This window comes from Oryza brachyantha, chromosome 5, assembly GCF_000231095.2.
Source record: "Oryza brachyantha chromosome 5, ObraRS2, whole genome shotgun sequence".
In the NCBI taxonomy this organism is placed as follows: Eukaryota; Viridiplantae; Streptophyta; class Magnoliopsida; order Poales; family Poaceae; genus Oryza; species Oryza brachyantha.
In genome coordinates this window covers 19,204,999-19,221,157 of record NC_023167.2, presented here as the reverse complement: position 1 = coordinate 19,221,157, position 16,159 = coordinate 19,204,999, and the positions used below count along the sequence as shown (strand labels likewise).

General features: G+C 44.0%; 2 protein-coding genes across 2 annotated transcripts; both read left to right on the top strand.

The window, feature by feature from the left end:
- The first annotated feature begins 1,278 nt into the window (after positions 1-1,278).
- Positions 1,279-3,921, top strand: LOC102714379 (pentatricopeptide repeat-containing protein At5g39680). The gene has a single exon (XM_006655547.3). It carries the CDS (start codon positions 1,279-1,281, stop codon positions 3,340-3,342), a length of 2,064 nt encoding a protein of 687 aa, XP_006655610.1. The 3' UTR covers positions 3,343-3,921.
- An 8,164-nt stretch (positions 3,922-12,085) lies between these two features.
- Positions 12,086-14,484, top strand: LOC102706942 (protein phosphatase 2C 51-like). The gene is made up of 3 exons (XM_006654753.3): positions 12,086-12,811; positions 13,683-13,788; positions 13,905-14,484. The coding sequence occupies exons 1-3, from the start codon at positions 12,086-12,088 to the stop codon at positions 14,213-14,215; spliced, it is 1,143 nt and encodes a 380-aa protein (XP_006654816.2). The 3' UTR covers positions 14,216-14,484.
- The last annotated feature ends 1,675 nt before the right edge of the window (positions 14,485-16,159 follow it).

Here is a 16,159-nt window from a genome sequence, read left to right as displayed (position 1 = left end):
GACCTATGCCCAACCTATCGTCTAAAGGTCTCGCTTCAAGGAGATCTACCAAAGATGGCTGGAAAGACTAGTGACAAAAGAAAATATACTTACTTTTTTCTAGTATCCGAAGAATAGTTCCAATGCCTACATATATTTTTGCCGCCTTATATGTAAAAGAATGTATAATTTATGACACCTTTCTAATAGGAAAATTTTGTGCCCTTGTTAGTTGTTACCTTCTGCCTTGCTGCAGACTGTACAAGATACCCTGCTACTGCAACTAACGAAATTTCTGGAGCTTCGCTTCGCTTCTTGCACATAGATACCTATTTCCTTCCAGATGTGTTTTTTTTTTTGGAACACAAGGAATGAGCATGCAGGATTGCAAACCATGAAAAATTAGATGAGAGATCCAGCAAATACTGAACAATTTCCAAGGAAATTAGTGCTATATACTTATAGCTTACATTTAACATCCGATTCATGATTATATGTTCTTGTTCTTTAAGAATAAACGAACCGCTCGGCAGCTGGGCTTGCTGGAATTTCATTTTTTTACACAGATAAAAAAATAGCGCATGGAGTTTCAGTTTATGTTTACTACTCACTCTCTCTCTCTCTCTAATATTATCAAATGTTTAAATTTCTTAAATTTATACAAAATTAAAGCAACATCTGCAACACTAAATTAGTTTCATTAATTATATCTGAGAGAGTATATTTGTTTTATGTTAAAAATACCGCTATACTTTTCGATAATTTTGGTCAAAATTAAAAAGTTTGACTTTAAAAAAGCTAAAATATATTTTATAATATGAAATAAAGTAACACTTTGGCTCATGAGTCATGGTTTATCGATTAATGAACGTTTTACTCCATTTTACCGGTAGGGAGAAGGCGTTGGGCCCAAGAAAAAGGACAGGGAATACTTAACGGCAGCGGGCCGAGAAGTCCGTCCAACAGAGGACAAGGCCCACAGAAAACACTCGCACCTTCTCGCTTGCAGCGGCCGCTGCTGGCGGCTGCTCTGCTTCTGCTTGAAACCCCGCCGCCCGCGCGGCGTCCCCCCGCCCCGCGCCTTCTTCCCCAAGTCCGGCCGCCGCGCGCCGTCCTCCCTCCCTCCCCACTCCCGGCGGTGCCCTGGGTGGGGGCGCGAAGAGCCCTAAAAGGGGGACGCCGCTGCCCCCTCGCACGCCTCTTTCCCCAGCTCCGGTGGTGCCGCCGGAGGAGCTGGGGCACGCCGGAGGGAGAAGGGAGGGGGTTGGTGCGGGGTTTTCTGTACGGGCGCGGTTTGGCATGGCAGTCGCCCGAGCTTGCCCTATGGGTGTGTCGGTCGACCAGCGGCGCGCGGCCGTGGCCGTGCTTCGCGCTGCCGCCGCCGCCGGCGAGCTTTCCTTAGGCAAGGCGATTCACGCGAAGGTTATCAGAGCCGCTCGCTTCGACGTCGTCCAGTACAACAACCTCATTGCCTTCTACGTGAAATGCGGCCGCCTAGGCCTTGCCCGGCAGGTGTTCGACGCAATGTCGTCCCGGAACAATGTGTCTGCGAACCTGCTCATGTCCGGGTACGCTTCTTCCGGGCGTCACAAGGACGCCCTCGCGCTCCTTAGGGTGGCCGACTTCGGTCTGAATGAGTACGTGCTGTCATCAGCTGTCGCTGCGGCTGCCCATGTCCGGAGCTATGATATGGGAAGGCAGTGCCATGGATTTGCTATCAAGGCTGGGTTAGCAGAGCATCCTTATGTTTGCAATGCGGTCCTTCATATGTATTGCCAATGTGCATACATGGACGACGCAGTGAAGGTATTTGAAAACGTCTCCAGTTTTAATGTTTTCGCATTCAACTCTATGATAAACGGGTTTCTTTATCGGGGCCACATGGATGGTTCCGCCAGTATAGTAAGAAGCATGGTGAGAAAAGTCGAGCAATGGGATCATGTGTCATATGTCACAGTTCTTGGGCATTGTGCTAGCACAAAAGAGTTGGTGCTTGGGAGTCAGCTGCATACCCAAGCACTGAAGAGGAGGCTTGAGCTGAATCTGTATGTGGGGAGTGCACTTGTTGATATGTACGGGAAATGTGACTGTCCCCATGATGCCAATTGTGTGTTTGAGGTTTTGCCAGAAAAGAATATTGTTTCCTGGACAGCTGTTATGACTGCTTATACCCAAAATGAGCTATTTGAAGATGCATTGCATTTGTTCTTGGACATGGAAATGGAAGGAGTTCGGCCAAATGAATTCACTTATGCTGTTGCTCTCAACAGTTGTGCAGGTCTTGCATCCTTGAAAAATGGTAATGCCCTTGGTGCCTGTACTATGAAAACTGGGCACTGGGATCTTTTGCCTGTTGGTAATGCACTCATGAACATGTACTCAAAGAGTGGCAGTGTTGAGGATGCACGGAGAGTCTTCCTTTCTATGCCATATCGTGATGTGGTGTCTTGGAACTCAATTATCACTGGCTATGCTCATCATGGTCGTGCAAGAGAAGCCATGGAAGCGTTTCATGATATGTTGTTTGCAGAAGAGGTCCCATCTTATGTAACTTTCATTGGGGTTCTGTCAGCTTGTGCTCAGTTGGGTCTTGTAGATGAAGGGTTCTATTACTTGAATACTATGATGAAGGAAGTGGGGGTTAATCCTGGTAAGGAACATTACACTTGCATGGTCGGTTTGCTGTGCAGAGCTGGACGGCTTGATGAGGCAGAACGATTCATAGAGAGTAGCTGCATCAGTACTGATGTTGTTGCATGGAGATCACTTCTAAATTCTTGCCAAGTGTATAGAAATTATGGTCTTGGTCATCGAGTAGCTGAGCAGATTTTTCGGTTAAAACCCAAAGATGTTGGAACCTATGTTTTGCTTTCTAATATGTATGCAAAAGCAAATCGATGGGATGGTGTCGTGAAGGTTCGGTGGCTGATGAGAGAATTGGGTGTTAGGAAGGAGCCTGGTGTTAGTTGGATTCAAGTGGGTAGTGAGGTCCATGTTTTCACATCAGAGGACAACAAACATCCATATATGGAGCAGATCACCAAAAAACTCCTAGAGCTGATAGACCAGATAAGAGTGATTGGCTATGTTCCAAACATTGCGGTGGCCCTACATGATGTTGAGGATGAACAAAAGGAAGAACATCTTATGTACCACAGTGAGAAAATAGCTCTTGCATTTGGCCTTATTCGCAGCCCTAAGGGAGAAACTATTCGTATAATGAAAAACGTCAGGATATGTGATGATTGCCATGTTGCTATCAAACTCATATCACTTGCCACATGCAGAAGAATAGTTGTAAGGGATACCGTTCGGTTTCATTGTATAGAAGATGGAGTTTGCTCATGTGATGACTATTGGTGATGACTGTTGCATAAAGCCTCTTGAATCAGCTAGATGGAGCAAATTGGCTGTATATGTGATTCAAGAGTGTTCTTACTGAGTATAAATATCAAGATGGGACCAGAAAGTCATTAAGGTCGCAGCTCCGTAGGACAAGTAAAGTTTGAGAAAGGACATGGAAATGCAACCATTTATTGAAGAACAATGTTAAAGATGTAAATATGTGAATTAATTTAACGACTAACAAGGGAGCATGCTATTGCTTTCCCATTAGCAGATTTCTTGACTAATTAACAGAGCAGCTGATGTCTTGGTTAACTATTTTGAGCAAGTTAAAGATGTAAATATGCGAATTATTTTAATGACTAACAAGGGAGCATGCTATTGCTTTCCCATTAGCAGATTTCTTGACTAATTAACAGAGCAACCGATGTCTTGGTTAACTATTTTGAGCAAGTAATGTAGGAGCACTGCTGTATATAGAATTTTGTTTACATGCATCTGATGTGACTCATGACTGAAATTACCCTCAAGGTTCAAGTTTCATAGAGAGCAGATCATAAGGAGGCATTTTAATGTGTCTGAGTAATTTATCTTCAAAGTTAATTACATGATGGTTTTTTGTGTTAATTATTTATGTGCATATAGTGTTCTGTTGTCCACAGTCATGTTTCCTCATTAGCATTTCAAATATACTACATTGTTCTGTGTTAACTTTCAGCTATCTTCTTTGTTCATGAGTTATGAAAATTCAGATTTCCAACCAATAGGCCAGAGTATTGTATTCCTATCTTGAGCTGTATACATTGCTTAGCTGCACCAACAAGTCTTTTTTTTTTTAAGTTTTTCTAACATTGTCTCTTTAGGTTCAAGCTTGACATCCTAGCAAGCAGCTAAGGAATTTGTTGAAGAGCAGAGCCAGACTGCCAGAATTTTGTGGGTGTTTGTGGGGATGGGGGACTTGTTTTGACATCCTAGCTCAATTTTGTTTGTCTTGATGAGGTACTGAGGTATGTTTACTGGCAACCTGGCTCAGATGTGCTTAGTTTACAGTGTGTTGTACTGCTGTCTCCTCTTACTGCTATGTATAATGTTGTCGTGCTGAGATAGCTCCTGTTTCTCTCGAGATTACAGATGATATTTGTTGATTTCAGCTAGCTTTGAAAAATGCAGATCTTTATATTTAATCTAAATAGTAGTTGTATGCCCTCAGCAATGCACGGTTTATCAGATACTAAATTGTCTTGTGTCGTTTGTTCCTCTGTAGGCACTAATATTAATGCCCACTGAATTTGTTTTATGTTCCACTATTTTGTTCTAGATTATGTGCACGATGCAAAATGCTGAATGCTGTTTTAGTAGCAGCCCCTAAAATGCCCCTAAGAAAGCAATTTTTTTCCTCGCAGTGGCAGGAGCAATCTTGGAGGCGTTTGATCTGCAGGGAGGGAAGCGCAATCAACCAACCCACCGTTTTTCAGAATTTGGAAACGGCTAGTTTGATGACAGAAGATGAACTCGAGGGCTTTTTTTATTACTTTGGCCAGTCCCTCCGTCTCATCGATCACTCCACAGTGAAAATTCTGCTCATTTTATTCCTGTCTACTTTTTCACATCATTAATTTCTCATTTATTAGGGGCACTATAATATTTTCTTCACAATCTTATTTTTCGCTAAACAATCAGAAAATGTTTATATTTTGGTACTGAGGTGATGTATAGGAGTGCTCCGTCACCTCATCTGACTGAATTGCTCTGTCACTAAACAATCTGGATTCTTTGCTGTGTAATGCTACCTCCGTCCTATAATAACTTTATTTTTCGTTTTTTCATGTCCAACGTTTAACCATTTATTTTATTTGAAAAATTTATAAAAAACTTTAAAAAAATAGACATGCATAAAGTATTATTTATATTTTTATCATCTAGTAACAATAAAAATATTGATCGCAAAAAAATTTCAAATAAGACGAAGAGGCAAAATATTGCGCAAAAAACTAAAAATAAAGTTATTATGGGACGAAGGTAGTAAAAAACAACAGATTCATTCCCAAAATTTGTAAATTGGGATGTAGCGCTAAGAAAATTAGCTGGCTGGTGTGTTCACATTCTTTTTTTTAAGTGCCGGTTACCGGAAGGTTCAACCTGGAGTAGTTAGAGCAACTCCAACAGTTTGAGATTTTTTGTTTCCCAAATCTTAGAGTTTGGTAACTCCCCAAATATTATGGCAAAGGAAAAAAAAAGTTTAATCTCCAATAGTTTATGATATCTCTGCCCAACTGGATGCGTGCAAATCACTGAAGATTGTTTTTTTTTCTCAAATTGCGAGTTTGGCAAAGATGGATTATGTGAGTTTGGCAAAGATGGAGAAGAGGGATGGTAAACCATTGAAGATTGTTTCTTTCTCAAATTGCCAAAAAAAAAATCAAGGATGAGAAGGAGGGATGGCAAACTATTAGAGTTTGGCAAAGGATGAGAAGGAGGGATGCCCCGTATCTCTTGCCAATACATCTATGCAATTCTATTGCATCCCTCGAGTAGGACTGTAGGAGTATGTACCAACTAAAGCAATCTGAATTCCTACTGTGTAAGAATACATAGGTTATTCACAGTCCTTGTATGTTGACAAGTTCAGCTATTACAGTATTAACGGTCGAAATCCCGTACCTAACATTGTGACAACGAGAAAAATATCAGAAATATCGACCCATTGATTTTGTTTCGGGATTTTGTTCTGACATGTGAGACCCACAGGGTCCCACCGACATGTAGACGTCACCATAGCGTGCCACATCAGCGGATGGAGCGGGTTGGAGCCTGTTTGGATCTATATGACACCCCAGACAAGTTTGGAGACCTAAAAATGCATTTTGAGAGTTCAAAGACCTAGATGACACATGCACACAAATTTAGGGACCGCTGGTGCATTCACTCAAACTATAAAAACACTGATTTCTTTTTTTTTCGGCGTACTAAGACATGGGCCTATACAGGAGAAACAACCCAGTGGGCTGGAGCAAATGGGCCTTGAATCATTTTCGGGCCTCGACTCATCGCTAGCCCAATGCAGCAAAACGCGCGCTTTTCCATTCAAGATGCATCCAACAAAAGCAAGCCTCTTTTCTCTCTCTCTCTCTCCCCTGTTCCAAATCAAAATCGAACTCATGTTCATGCATAGAATACGTGGCATCAAAGTTCTAAAAAAAATCTGCTGCTCCATAGCACTGACACGAACACGACCGGGCCAGGCCGGGGGAATCTCTGGGCTCTGCTCCGCCGCGAAGAGAAAAAAGGGAGGAACCCTCTGGAACCGCCACGTAAACCGTACGAACCCACAGGCGCCTTTCCGCGACGCGATGCGATGCGACTACTACCAGCAAAAACGCGAAACATGTTAACGCCACGCGACGCGATGCGACGCACGGTCCCGGGCCACGTTACACGTAAAGTTCACCGGCCCGCGCGACCTGTGCGCGTGCGGCGGGGCGCGGAATCCAGTCGTCTCCCGCGCGCGCCACACACATGGCGGTGGCGGTGGTGCGCGCGCCGCCGTCGCTGTCCGCGCGGGGAAAAGATCGGGAGGCCAACGACGACGCGATCACGCAATTACGCAGCGCGACTTGTGTATATGCAAGGTGAGATCGAGGGTGGTCGTCACCCGCTGATTCGATCGGAAACTGTCAGGTCAAAACGTGCCCTTAATAATTGAGCTAGTACTACTACTGTACTTCTACTGCAGTCTTTCGTAGCCATCTACGGAGTACTCTCTCTTTTGAAATCGTAAGTATCTATGGAATTTTAAATCTTGCAATATACATTTCTGATATTATTCTTGACTTAGAAGGAGTATACTTTTACATTGTTTATGTTGACATTTAACAGTCCGTCTTATTTAAAATTTTTATGTTTAGTAATTTTTAATTTTTTATATGTCTCTATTTTTTTATTTTTTTATAATTTTTAAATAAGACAAATGATCAAATTTTAGATATAAAATTTCACAAATATACTTAAATTGGGACAAAGACAGTACATGTCATGTTAATCATAACATAAATATAAGCGCGTGTATTAAGAAAAGGAAAATATAAAAATAATGAGAAGTGTTATCATTAGTTAAGAAGAGAATATATACGTGAAACGTTAAATAAAAAACAATTATAATTACTTAAGATGAGCGGATAAACAGCAAAGAAATAACCGCATAACATCTTTTTCAGATAGAGGAGGAGTCGCATACAGCGGGAAGACGTCGACAAACGCGCCGTTAGTTTCACAAGTGCGTAACTGCAACGAACGGATGCTATCTAAGCTATAACCACGGTCCATGCACGGGATCAGCTGTACAAAAAAGCTGATTAAAACCACGTACTTCTACTATACATACACGTACGTAAAGTAGATGGTAATGGTGGCGTTGCAGCATATGTAACTCGCATTAACGCACGTACGTTCCTGCGAGTGCCACGTCCAAAAAGCCATTTAATTTACCCATACAGCACTGCAGCATACGCTCGAATACCGTCAGCATGTATCCAGGCGCGCCCGCGCGTGCACATGATAGATGCGCCCGCAGTTGCAATTGCAATGCCGTCACGGCGAGGCTACACAGATTTGTGTGCGGCCGTGCGCTCAATCTTGGTCTGCTTTGCAAGCATGAGAGCTAACGATATATGGTCTAAAAATTACCACATTATATTTATATTTGTGTAGATAAGATATAATATATAAGAAAAAAAAATTAAAACATAGCTACAATACACTTACAAAAGATTGTGTAACCAGTATTATATAAATTAGCTTTATATTAATATACGAAAAGATTTCGAAGCTCCCTAGTAGCGCTTGGAAGCCAAAGAAGGCATTGCATGCATTCTGCTGAGAGCGACAATACTAGCTTGGAGAGTTGGAGGCAGTAGTAGTACTGAAAATACGAGGCGATAGTTTCACCTCTTTTATGTTTGAATTTTTAATTTTGTATCTCGGAATTGGCTACAGCAGCTTTTAATACATCCATCACTCTACGGTACTTTGACTATGATGCATCATGCATCCATAATCCATCCGAGGTGCATATATTAAGGATCATATTGTTTTAGGATCTAGGATTTAAAGTTTAGATGTACGTGGCTAATTGATCTGCGCACAATCTAATTGATCAACGGGTACAGATGACACACATTTTCACTCAGGAGAGTATCTCTTCTCCAACTTCTTTTCCTCTGGCTCAAGTAAACAGCTGCACAATTTCCCACTAGTATACTCCGTATACTCGTACTAGGTACACTCGGACGCTGTTCTGGCTTTAATTCCCAAATAAAGTTCATTTCTTAACCAAACATTGCATTAGAGTTTGTAAAAATAGTGAACAAATACTTTGGATCTAGATAAAATAGACGCAATTACAATAGAATTTTGTAAAATAAAAGGTATTATAGTCTTTTTCTTATGTATTACTATATGCAAAATGAATAAACAATAAAGTTATTTTGGGTTAGAAGTAACTTGTTTTGTGATAAAGAAGGGATGGAAATGATCTAATTCTGGGACGGAGAAAGTGAGTAATGGTCCCTCCAAAGTAAATTTGGTTTTCATCATCCAACAAATACCAATAAAATGAAAAAGACTACACGCTACTTTATCAAATCTCACTGTAATTCAATGTACTTCTTCGGTACTTTTATAAACTCAAATGTAATGATTCACTAAAATAACTTATTTTTGGAGAAAGAGGAGGAGATAAAAGATAAATTTGTTATGGAACCGTCTATTATGTAAACGTAGTACGAGCTCTTTTCCCGATGTAAGATATTATATGTTGTTTAAGAGAAATTAGTGATAAAGTAACAAGACTATATAAATTTGAATAAAAAAGTCATTAGGTTCATTTTTTGTGTTTTTAAGAAAGGGCTAAATAACATATTTACAAACAATAAATAATTTGAGAATAAAAATTTTATATACATGTTCATAGCAATCTAGAAGACAAAACTGAAAAATTAACTACATAAAAAAATCTCAAAATTAACTCTGAACTTTGAGAACTAAAATTTTGGTTTATAAGCCTAGGCAAAAGACCAAAGATAAGGGTGATTTGATGTCATAATTTGATGTGATAAGTAATAGCGCTGGATACAACAATATTTAATCATAAAAGTTAGAGAGAATTCCCTATATACCACTAAAATTAAATCCGGTTTCTTCTGTGCTATGAAAAAAATCAAACTTCCTTCTATGCCATTCGCTTAATTTTTTCTTCCTTACGTGCCACTGGGGTTAAGTTTTTCATCCAACTCCGTTAACTTATTTTGCTTACGTTTCTTCCATGCCATTACATGCCAAATGACTCGAAACATAGAATTGAAAATTGGTATTTTTGAATAAAATTTGAAATTAAGACAGCAGAATTGAAAATTGATATTTTAAATAAAATTTGAAAATTGATATTTTTGGATAAATTTGAAATGACCCACAACATAGTATTGAAAATTTGAAAAATATCAATTTCCCTACTTAGAATTTTTCAGAGATTTTCTGTGACTTTGTTTACTTGTTTAATTTTTTGAGAGATTTAAAACCATTTTAGTTTTTGGAATTTTTCAAAAGGTCTAAAAAAGATATCTAGACTGGGATAGTTAGAGACTGTGGTCAAATATTGCTATTTAGTACTCTTCAAAGTAGGGAAATTGATATTATTCAAATTTTGAATTATATGTTGTGGGTCATTTTAAATTTATCCAAAAATATCAATTTTTAAATTTTATTCGAAAATATCAATTTTCAAATTTTATTCAAAAATATCAGTTTTCAAATTTTATTCAAAAATATCAATTTTCAAATTTTATTCGAAAATATCAACTTCCAATTCTGCTATCTTAATTTTAAATTTTATTCGAAAAATCAATTTTTAATTTTATGTTTCGGGTCATTTGACATATAGTGGCATAAAAGGAACGTAAGCAAAATAAGTTAACGGAGTTAGATGGAAAAGTTAAAGGCAGTGACACATAAGGAAGAAAAAATTAAGTGAATGGCACAGAGGGAAGTTTGACTGTTTGCATGACATAAAAAGAACCAGGTATAATTTCAGTGGCATAAAGGGAATTCTCTCTAAAAGTTAAATGTTTACGGTCCTGCTATACTAGGGGCGGATCCAAATCAAGCCCTCTTCCTCCTTTAGCCCTCTACTTTTCATATTTTTTTCTATTTTTCTTTCATTCCTCCCTCTTATTTTTCATAGGGATCCAGCGGGTTAGGGGCTTGAGCCCCCTAGCACCCATGTTAGATCTGTCCGTGCGGTATACATACGATCCAATTACACTACTTGCTACAACTGAAACACCACGTACATTGGTTAGATAAAAGGTGTCAAGTGAGTAATATTATAGCCATTGATAAATTGGATCTTATTAAAGTCGGATGTTTACGCATAGCAATTTCCGGAGGAGAATACTTTAGCGAGGGAAGGAGTACAGTGCATGGAGTACAAGTGACGTGTTACGCCTAGCTACGAACATTTATTTGCTGGGCTACACGGGTTGCAATGAATGCAATGGACGTATACGTAGGCTAGCACCTGTCCGATCTCGAACATTGCCCGAACAAAAAGAGTCGCTGGTTCCGAACTGAGCAGCATGCATGTGCGCGCCCCCTTGGTTGGACGTTCAGATTTCGGAAACGCCCGGAGGAAATCACGAAAGAGCCTTCCGAATGTACCTACCGCCGCGTCCATGAACCAGGAACGAACAAGCTTTGCCGTAAAAAAGTCGAAATCCAGCAACGGCATGGCGCTGCGCTGCCCATGGTGGTCGCCGTACGTCGTCGTGGCAGCCGCCTCCGGCCTCCAACCCCTCGTGCCTGACCACGTAGAGAGAGAAGAAGAAGAAGAAGCAGCAGCAGCGACCAGAACCGAGGCCGGAAGGGCACGGCGCCCGAGGCCGCCCTCCCCTCCCCTCGGCGCCGCGCTGGCTCTTCCCCTTCGCCATGAGCCGGCGGTGCGACTGCGCGAGCTCGCCGCGCAGCGCCTGCATGCGTGGCCAGCGTGGGGGCTCGCGCTGGCACCTGGACCCGCCGCGTGTGGCCCCCGGTTCGCCACGCGCCCCTCTCCCCCGCGCCACGCTCCAAAAAAACCAAACCACGGCGGCGTCCGCGCCCGCGCCCCCGCGCGCACGCCATCAATCTCCCCATCTCCTCCGCGTGCAACGAACAGCTCCAATCCGTTTCGAACCAACAAAAGACATCGTCGATCGCGGTGCAAAAACGGGCGATTTGGCGCGGTTTCGGTCAAAAACCACACGCAGAAGGAGGCTTTCGTACTTGCTGCGGCTGCCCCTGTAGAATCTCGCTTCCTTGCACGTAAGCCGCGCCCTACTGCCGCTGGTAATATTTGTCCCCACCGGCCTCGCTCCGCCTCCACGTAACCCCCTCCCGGGTCCCACCTCGTACCTCATGGTCCCAGCGCACGGACCACGCCGTGCACCCAGTCTACGACGCCTATGTCGCTGCGGCAGTGGGCCCACGTGGACCACGTGAGGCCTTTGTCTGTGGACCAGGCGCAGCGTGGTCTCTCCCCCGGCCCGAGATCCCAGACGGCGGCCACCGGAGATCCCGCCCGTCCACGTCACTGATACGGCGTGTCGCGCATCTGGCCGTCCACGTGTGATCCGACGGCTCGGGTTGCTTCTCCTACCTCGCCGTGGCGCTGTTGTTAAAGCCGGCTCGCCTCCTCCCCGGCCGGCCTTCCTCCGTTGCTGTCTGCGCGTGGGACATGAGGGAGACGGGCGCGAGCGATGAGGGGCAGGAGTGCAGGGCTGTAGCCGGTGATGGCAAAGCTTCTGCTGCCCGCCGCCGCCGCCGTCTCGAGCTCCGGCGGCTCAGGCGGACGGCGTCGGAGGAGGAGGATGCGGCGGCGAAGAGAATCCGGTCGGTGAAGGACGGCTCGGAGTCAGACTCGTCGGCGGAGGCTGCTCCACGGAGCTGGCCGGCGGCGTGCCTGTCGCACGGCGCGGTGTCGGTGATCGGCCGGCGGAGGGAGATGGAGGACGCGGTGGCCATCGAGCGGACGTTTATGGCTTCCACGGGGGACGCGGGCGCTGTCAGAGCTGGCGGCGGCGGCGGAGGCGACGAGGAGGACTTCTTCGCGGTGTACGACGGCCACGGCGGGTCGCGGGTGGCGGAGGCGTGCAGGAAGCGGATGCACGTGGTGCTCGCCGAGGAGGTGAGCCTGCGGCGGCTGCATGGGGACGCGCCGGGTGACGTGCGCTGGAAGGAGGCGATGGTGGCGAGCTTCGCCAGGGTGGACGGCGAGGTCGTCGGGAGCGCCGCCACCGCCTCCCGCGTCGACGACACCGAGCCGTCGGTGTTCAGGACGGTCGGCTCGACCGCCGTGGTCGCCGTCGTGGGGCACCGACGCATCGTCGTGGCTAACTGCGGCGACTCGCGCGCCGTGCTCTCCCGCGGCGGCGTTGCACTGCCACTCTCCACTGACCACAAGGTACGTTACGTGGCAGCACTGCACACTCCGGAATTCTACTACATAACAAGTTTTTTAATGCTACCAAATATCCATATGTCATTCGTGTGATCAATGCCAGTAGCTTCTAATATATCAACGTGCAAATCTTTTGCCCGTTCCAAAAAAAAAATGCCAGTAGATTTCGACCAGTGAGTACCCGTGCAATTCTGCAGATGACAGTGGTATTAAGGGACGATTTATGACAGGATTAGACCCGTACAACCATGATTCGATCTGGATACACTTCTTAGCTAGTTTAATATCTCCAATGTTCATCATGAAAACATTTCCTAATTAAAACTCAATTATTTGGTTGTGGTGGTAAATTTACGAGAGCTTGATGCTAACGATGCCATTATCATTTACTTGAATTTCAAATCTGTACTGATACTGTTTGTTGGGTGTTTGTGGTGAGTGCGAGATCTATTTACGCTGCAGCATTTCGTTGGGGAGTAATATCTCTGGCTTTACACGTATTGACGGCCTCCTTTTTACTTTGTCGGTTCAACAGCAGAGTTAACTCCAAAGCATGGTAGTAGCGGGTACTGTTCATCAAGGAGATGGGTTAGGTAGGTTTGATGCGTCTCGGCCACTAAATGTGCCAAAAGTTAGCTGTTGGCACAGTGATCAGCTAGCTTACCCCACTCTAGAACCTTGTCTTCTTCTTATATTCCACTGGTTTGCGGTGTTGTCGTAAACTGGTTGATGCTATAGTTTTGTGTTCTTATAGTGGACTCGAATCACTCCATATTATGTTTGGATCCCAGCGTAGTGTTGTTACTGAATGAGTGAAATGTTAGATGGATTTTTCAGTGCTGTTAACTGAATAATGCTTATTTTGACAACGCAGCCAGATCGGCCAGACGAGTTGGAAAGAGTGGAAGCAGCTGGAGGCAGAGTCATCAACTGGAATGGCTACCGTGTTCTTGGAGTTTTAGCCACTTCAAGATCCATAGGTAAATCCCAAAACCCAACTCATCCTCTTCATCAACCAGCTGCAGCTGCTTTAAACAATAGCATTGGGATTTTAACACACGAGTGCGCGTGTGTGTCGTGGCAATTTTCATTTAAGGCGACTACTACCTGAAGCCGTTCGTGAGTGCGGAGCCGGAGGTGAGGGTGGTAGAGAGGACGAGCAAGGACGAGTTCCTGATCCTGGCAAGCGACGGGCTGTGGGACGTGGTGTCCAACGAGGTGGCGTGCAAGATCGCCCGGAGCTGCCTCAACGGCCGCGCGGCGGCCATGTTCCCGGACTCCGTCTCCGGCAGCTCGGCGGCCGACGCGGCGGCGCTGCTCGCCGAGCTCGCCGTCTCGCGCGGCAGCAAGGACAACATCAGCGTCGTCGTCGTCGAGCTGAGGCGGCTCAAGACCAGGGCCGCCTGACTCCGACATCATCATCCGACGCACTTCCCTACTAATTAATTATGCTGCTTGCTAGTTCTGTACATTACGTCGTCGATAATGATACTAGTATTAATTTGGGCATGGCGTGGCGTGGCGAGACGCCGGGATTAAAAAGGTCCCAGCGATGAGGGCTTTTGGATTGAAGAGAAGATTCTGTGGCTTTGGATAGATCTAGCTGTCGGATGTGTCGGATGAGTGCTGTTAGTTTTTCAGGTAATTCCATCGTAATGCATCATCTGCATGTTTTACGGCCGTACGGTCGTAAGTAAAATATGATTAGTTATATGATTTATTGAGTATTATTAAATTCTTTAAAATTAAAATTATTAAATCTTTCCAAAGCAACTCCTGTATATAATTTTTCGCACGCAAGTTTAAAAAGCGTGCCAACAGAAAATGGCAGGCCAAATTAGCTGGTTCAGAACGGGGCATCTATATTGCAAGCAGAAAAAACGGTGCTTGTCATTGCAACCGCAATGCCACGGCCCACGGAGAACCCACAGAGCAGGAAAAACGGTGGTTGTCCGGGCCGGTATCGGCAACCCAACAGAAACCTGCGCCGCTGCGCGTTTTCCGATGCAGATTGCGATCCATGGTCGTTTGTCGTTGGCAAGAGCTGGTGCGACCATCGCGTCCCTGCATTGTGGGCCTCAATTGTTTCATGTACTACTTTTCGTAGCTTCATCTATCCAAGCCGGGCTTAGTTGTATGAAATCTCAATGTTTGGCATCTAATTTGCTAAAACATGCCATTAAATCCATATGGATTTCGATTTTTTTCATCTTTTATTTGTGATGTGCAACTTGTGTCAAATCAAGCGCATTATTGATCTCTGTGTGCCAGTGTGGAGGGACACAGGGTCTCTACATCAGTGGTCTAGGGGAAGACATGTTTCTCCCTTAAGCCCTGTGATGCCCAGCCCAACGACAACCTTCCGAATGCCCGCTAGCTCGGAAAGGGACCTTGACAACACCCAAGCTCGGGGGCCAAGGGGGAACATTAGGGGCGAGTTTGCCTCCGACTGTCCAGGCAACAGGTAAATCACACTAACATGTGTGCTCTAGATATAACTTTCATAGGATTGGACAAAATGGATAATGCTTTCTTCCCTGTGCATGGGTGACAACGTTATGAGTGGCGTGCTTTTGACTCGTTGGGCAGTGGGGCACAATTAGGAGATGTGCATAGCAAAACCTTTGGATCACCGAATGTAATTGCTATCTTTTTAACTGTTCTATCCATCACGGGATAGGGTACCCTAGGAGTATATAAGGGGAGAACGTATGCCAAGCTAGAAACTTTTAGACCTTGAGTAATTTCTTCTCCTTAGCATGTGCTAAGACACCACGAAGGATGATATGATGAGGAGCATGGCGGCGTATGTTGAGAGCTGACACTGCCTACGAGGTGGATAAATGAACTCATTGTAGTGTGACGGATAGATAACTTGACGCTCGAATAGATGAGTGTTGTACAGAATGGAAACTATTGCAGGGTCATCTTTTAGCTTTGGATTTGGGTTATAACCCAAAATTTTAATTTTTAAACTTAAATTTAGAGTTGATTCTAAGATTTTTCACTGAAGTTTATTTTCTAGATTTAACTTTTAGTTCGTTATAAACACGTATATAAAAGTTTTATCGTAATTTTTTTAAATATGTCATTTTTAAAACACCCTGAAAATGGCCGTATTGGTGCCAAATCCAAAAACTTTACAAATAGGGTGACGATTTTGGAAATCATCATAACTAAATGGCAAATAGCGAAATCTCTCATATGTAACGCGTACAAATTGTTCGTTTTATTGTGTACTACGAACTAGCCCCCTGAAATTCAATTGTCTTTTGCTACTGACAATGATATCATACGAAGATCGTGAGTTTCTCGTACGGTATCAGTGAAGTAAAGCAAGACAAATATTAC

Excerpts from the sequence above, each read along its gene's own strand:
- LOC102714379 (XM_006655547.3), top strand. The coding sequence starts at position 1,279 with ATGGCAGTCGCCCGAGCTTGCCCTATGGGTGTGTCGGTCGACCAGCGG.
- LOC102706942 (XM_006654753.3), top strand. The coding sequence starts at position 12,086 with ATGAGGGAGACGGGCGCGAGCGATGAGGGGCAGGAGTGCAGGGCTGTA. Across the intron at positions 12,812-13,682 it reads CACTCTCCACTGACCACAAG|CCAGATCGGCCAGACGAGTT; the intron begins GTACGTTACGTG and ends TTGACAACGCAG. Across the intron at positions 13,789-13,904 it reads AGCCACTTCAAGATCCATAG|GCGACTACTACCTGAAGCCG; the intron begins GTAAATCCCAAA and ends TTTTCATTTAAG.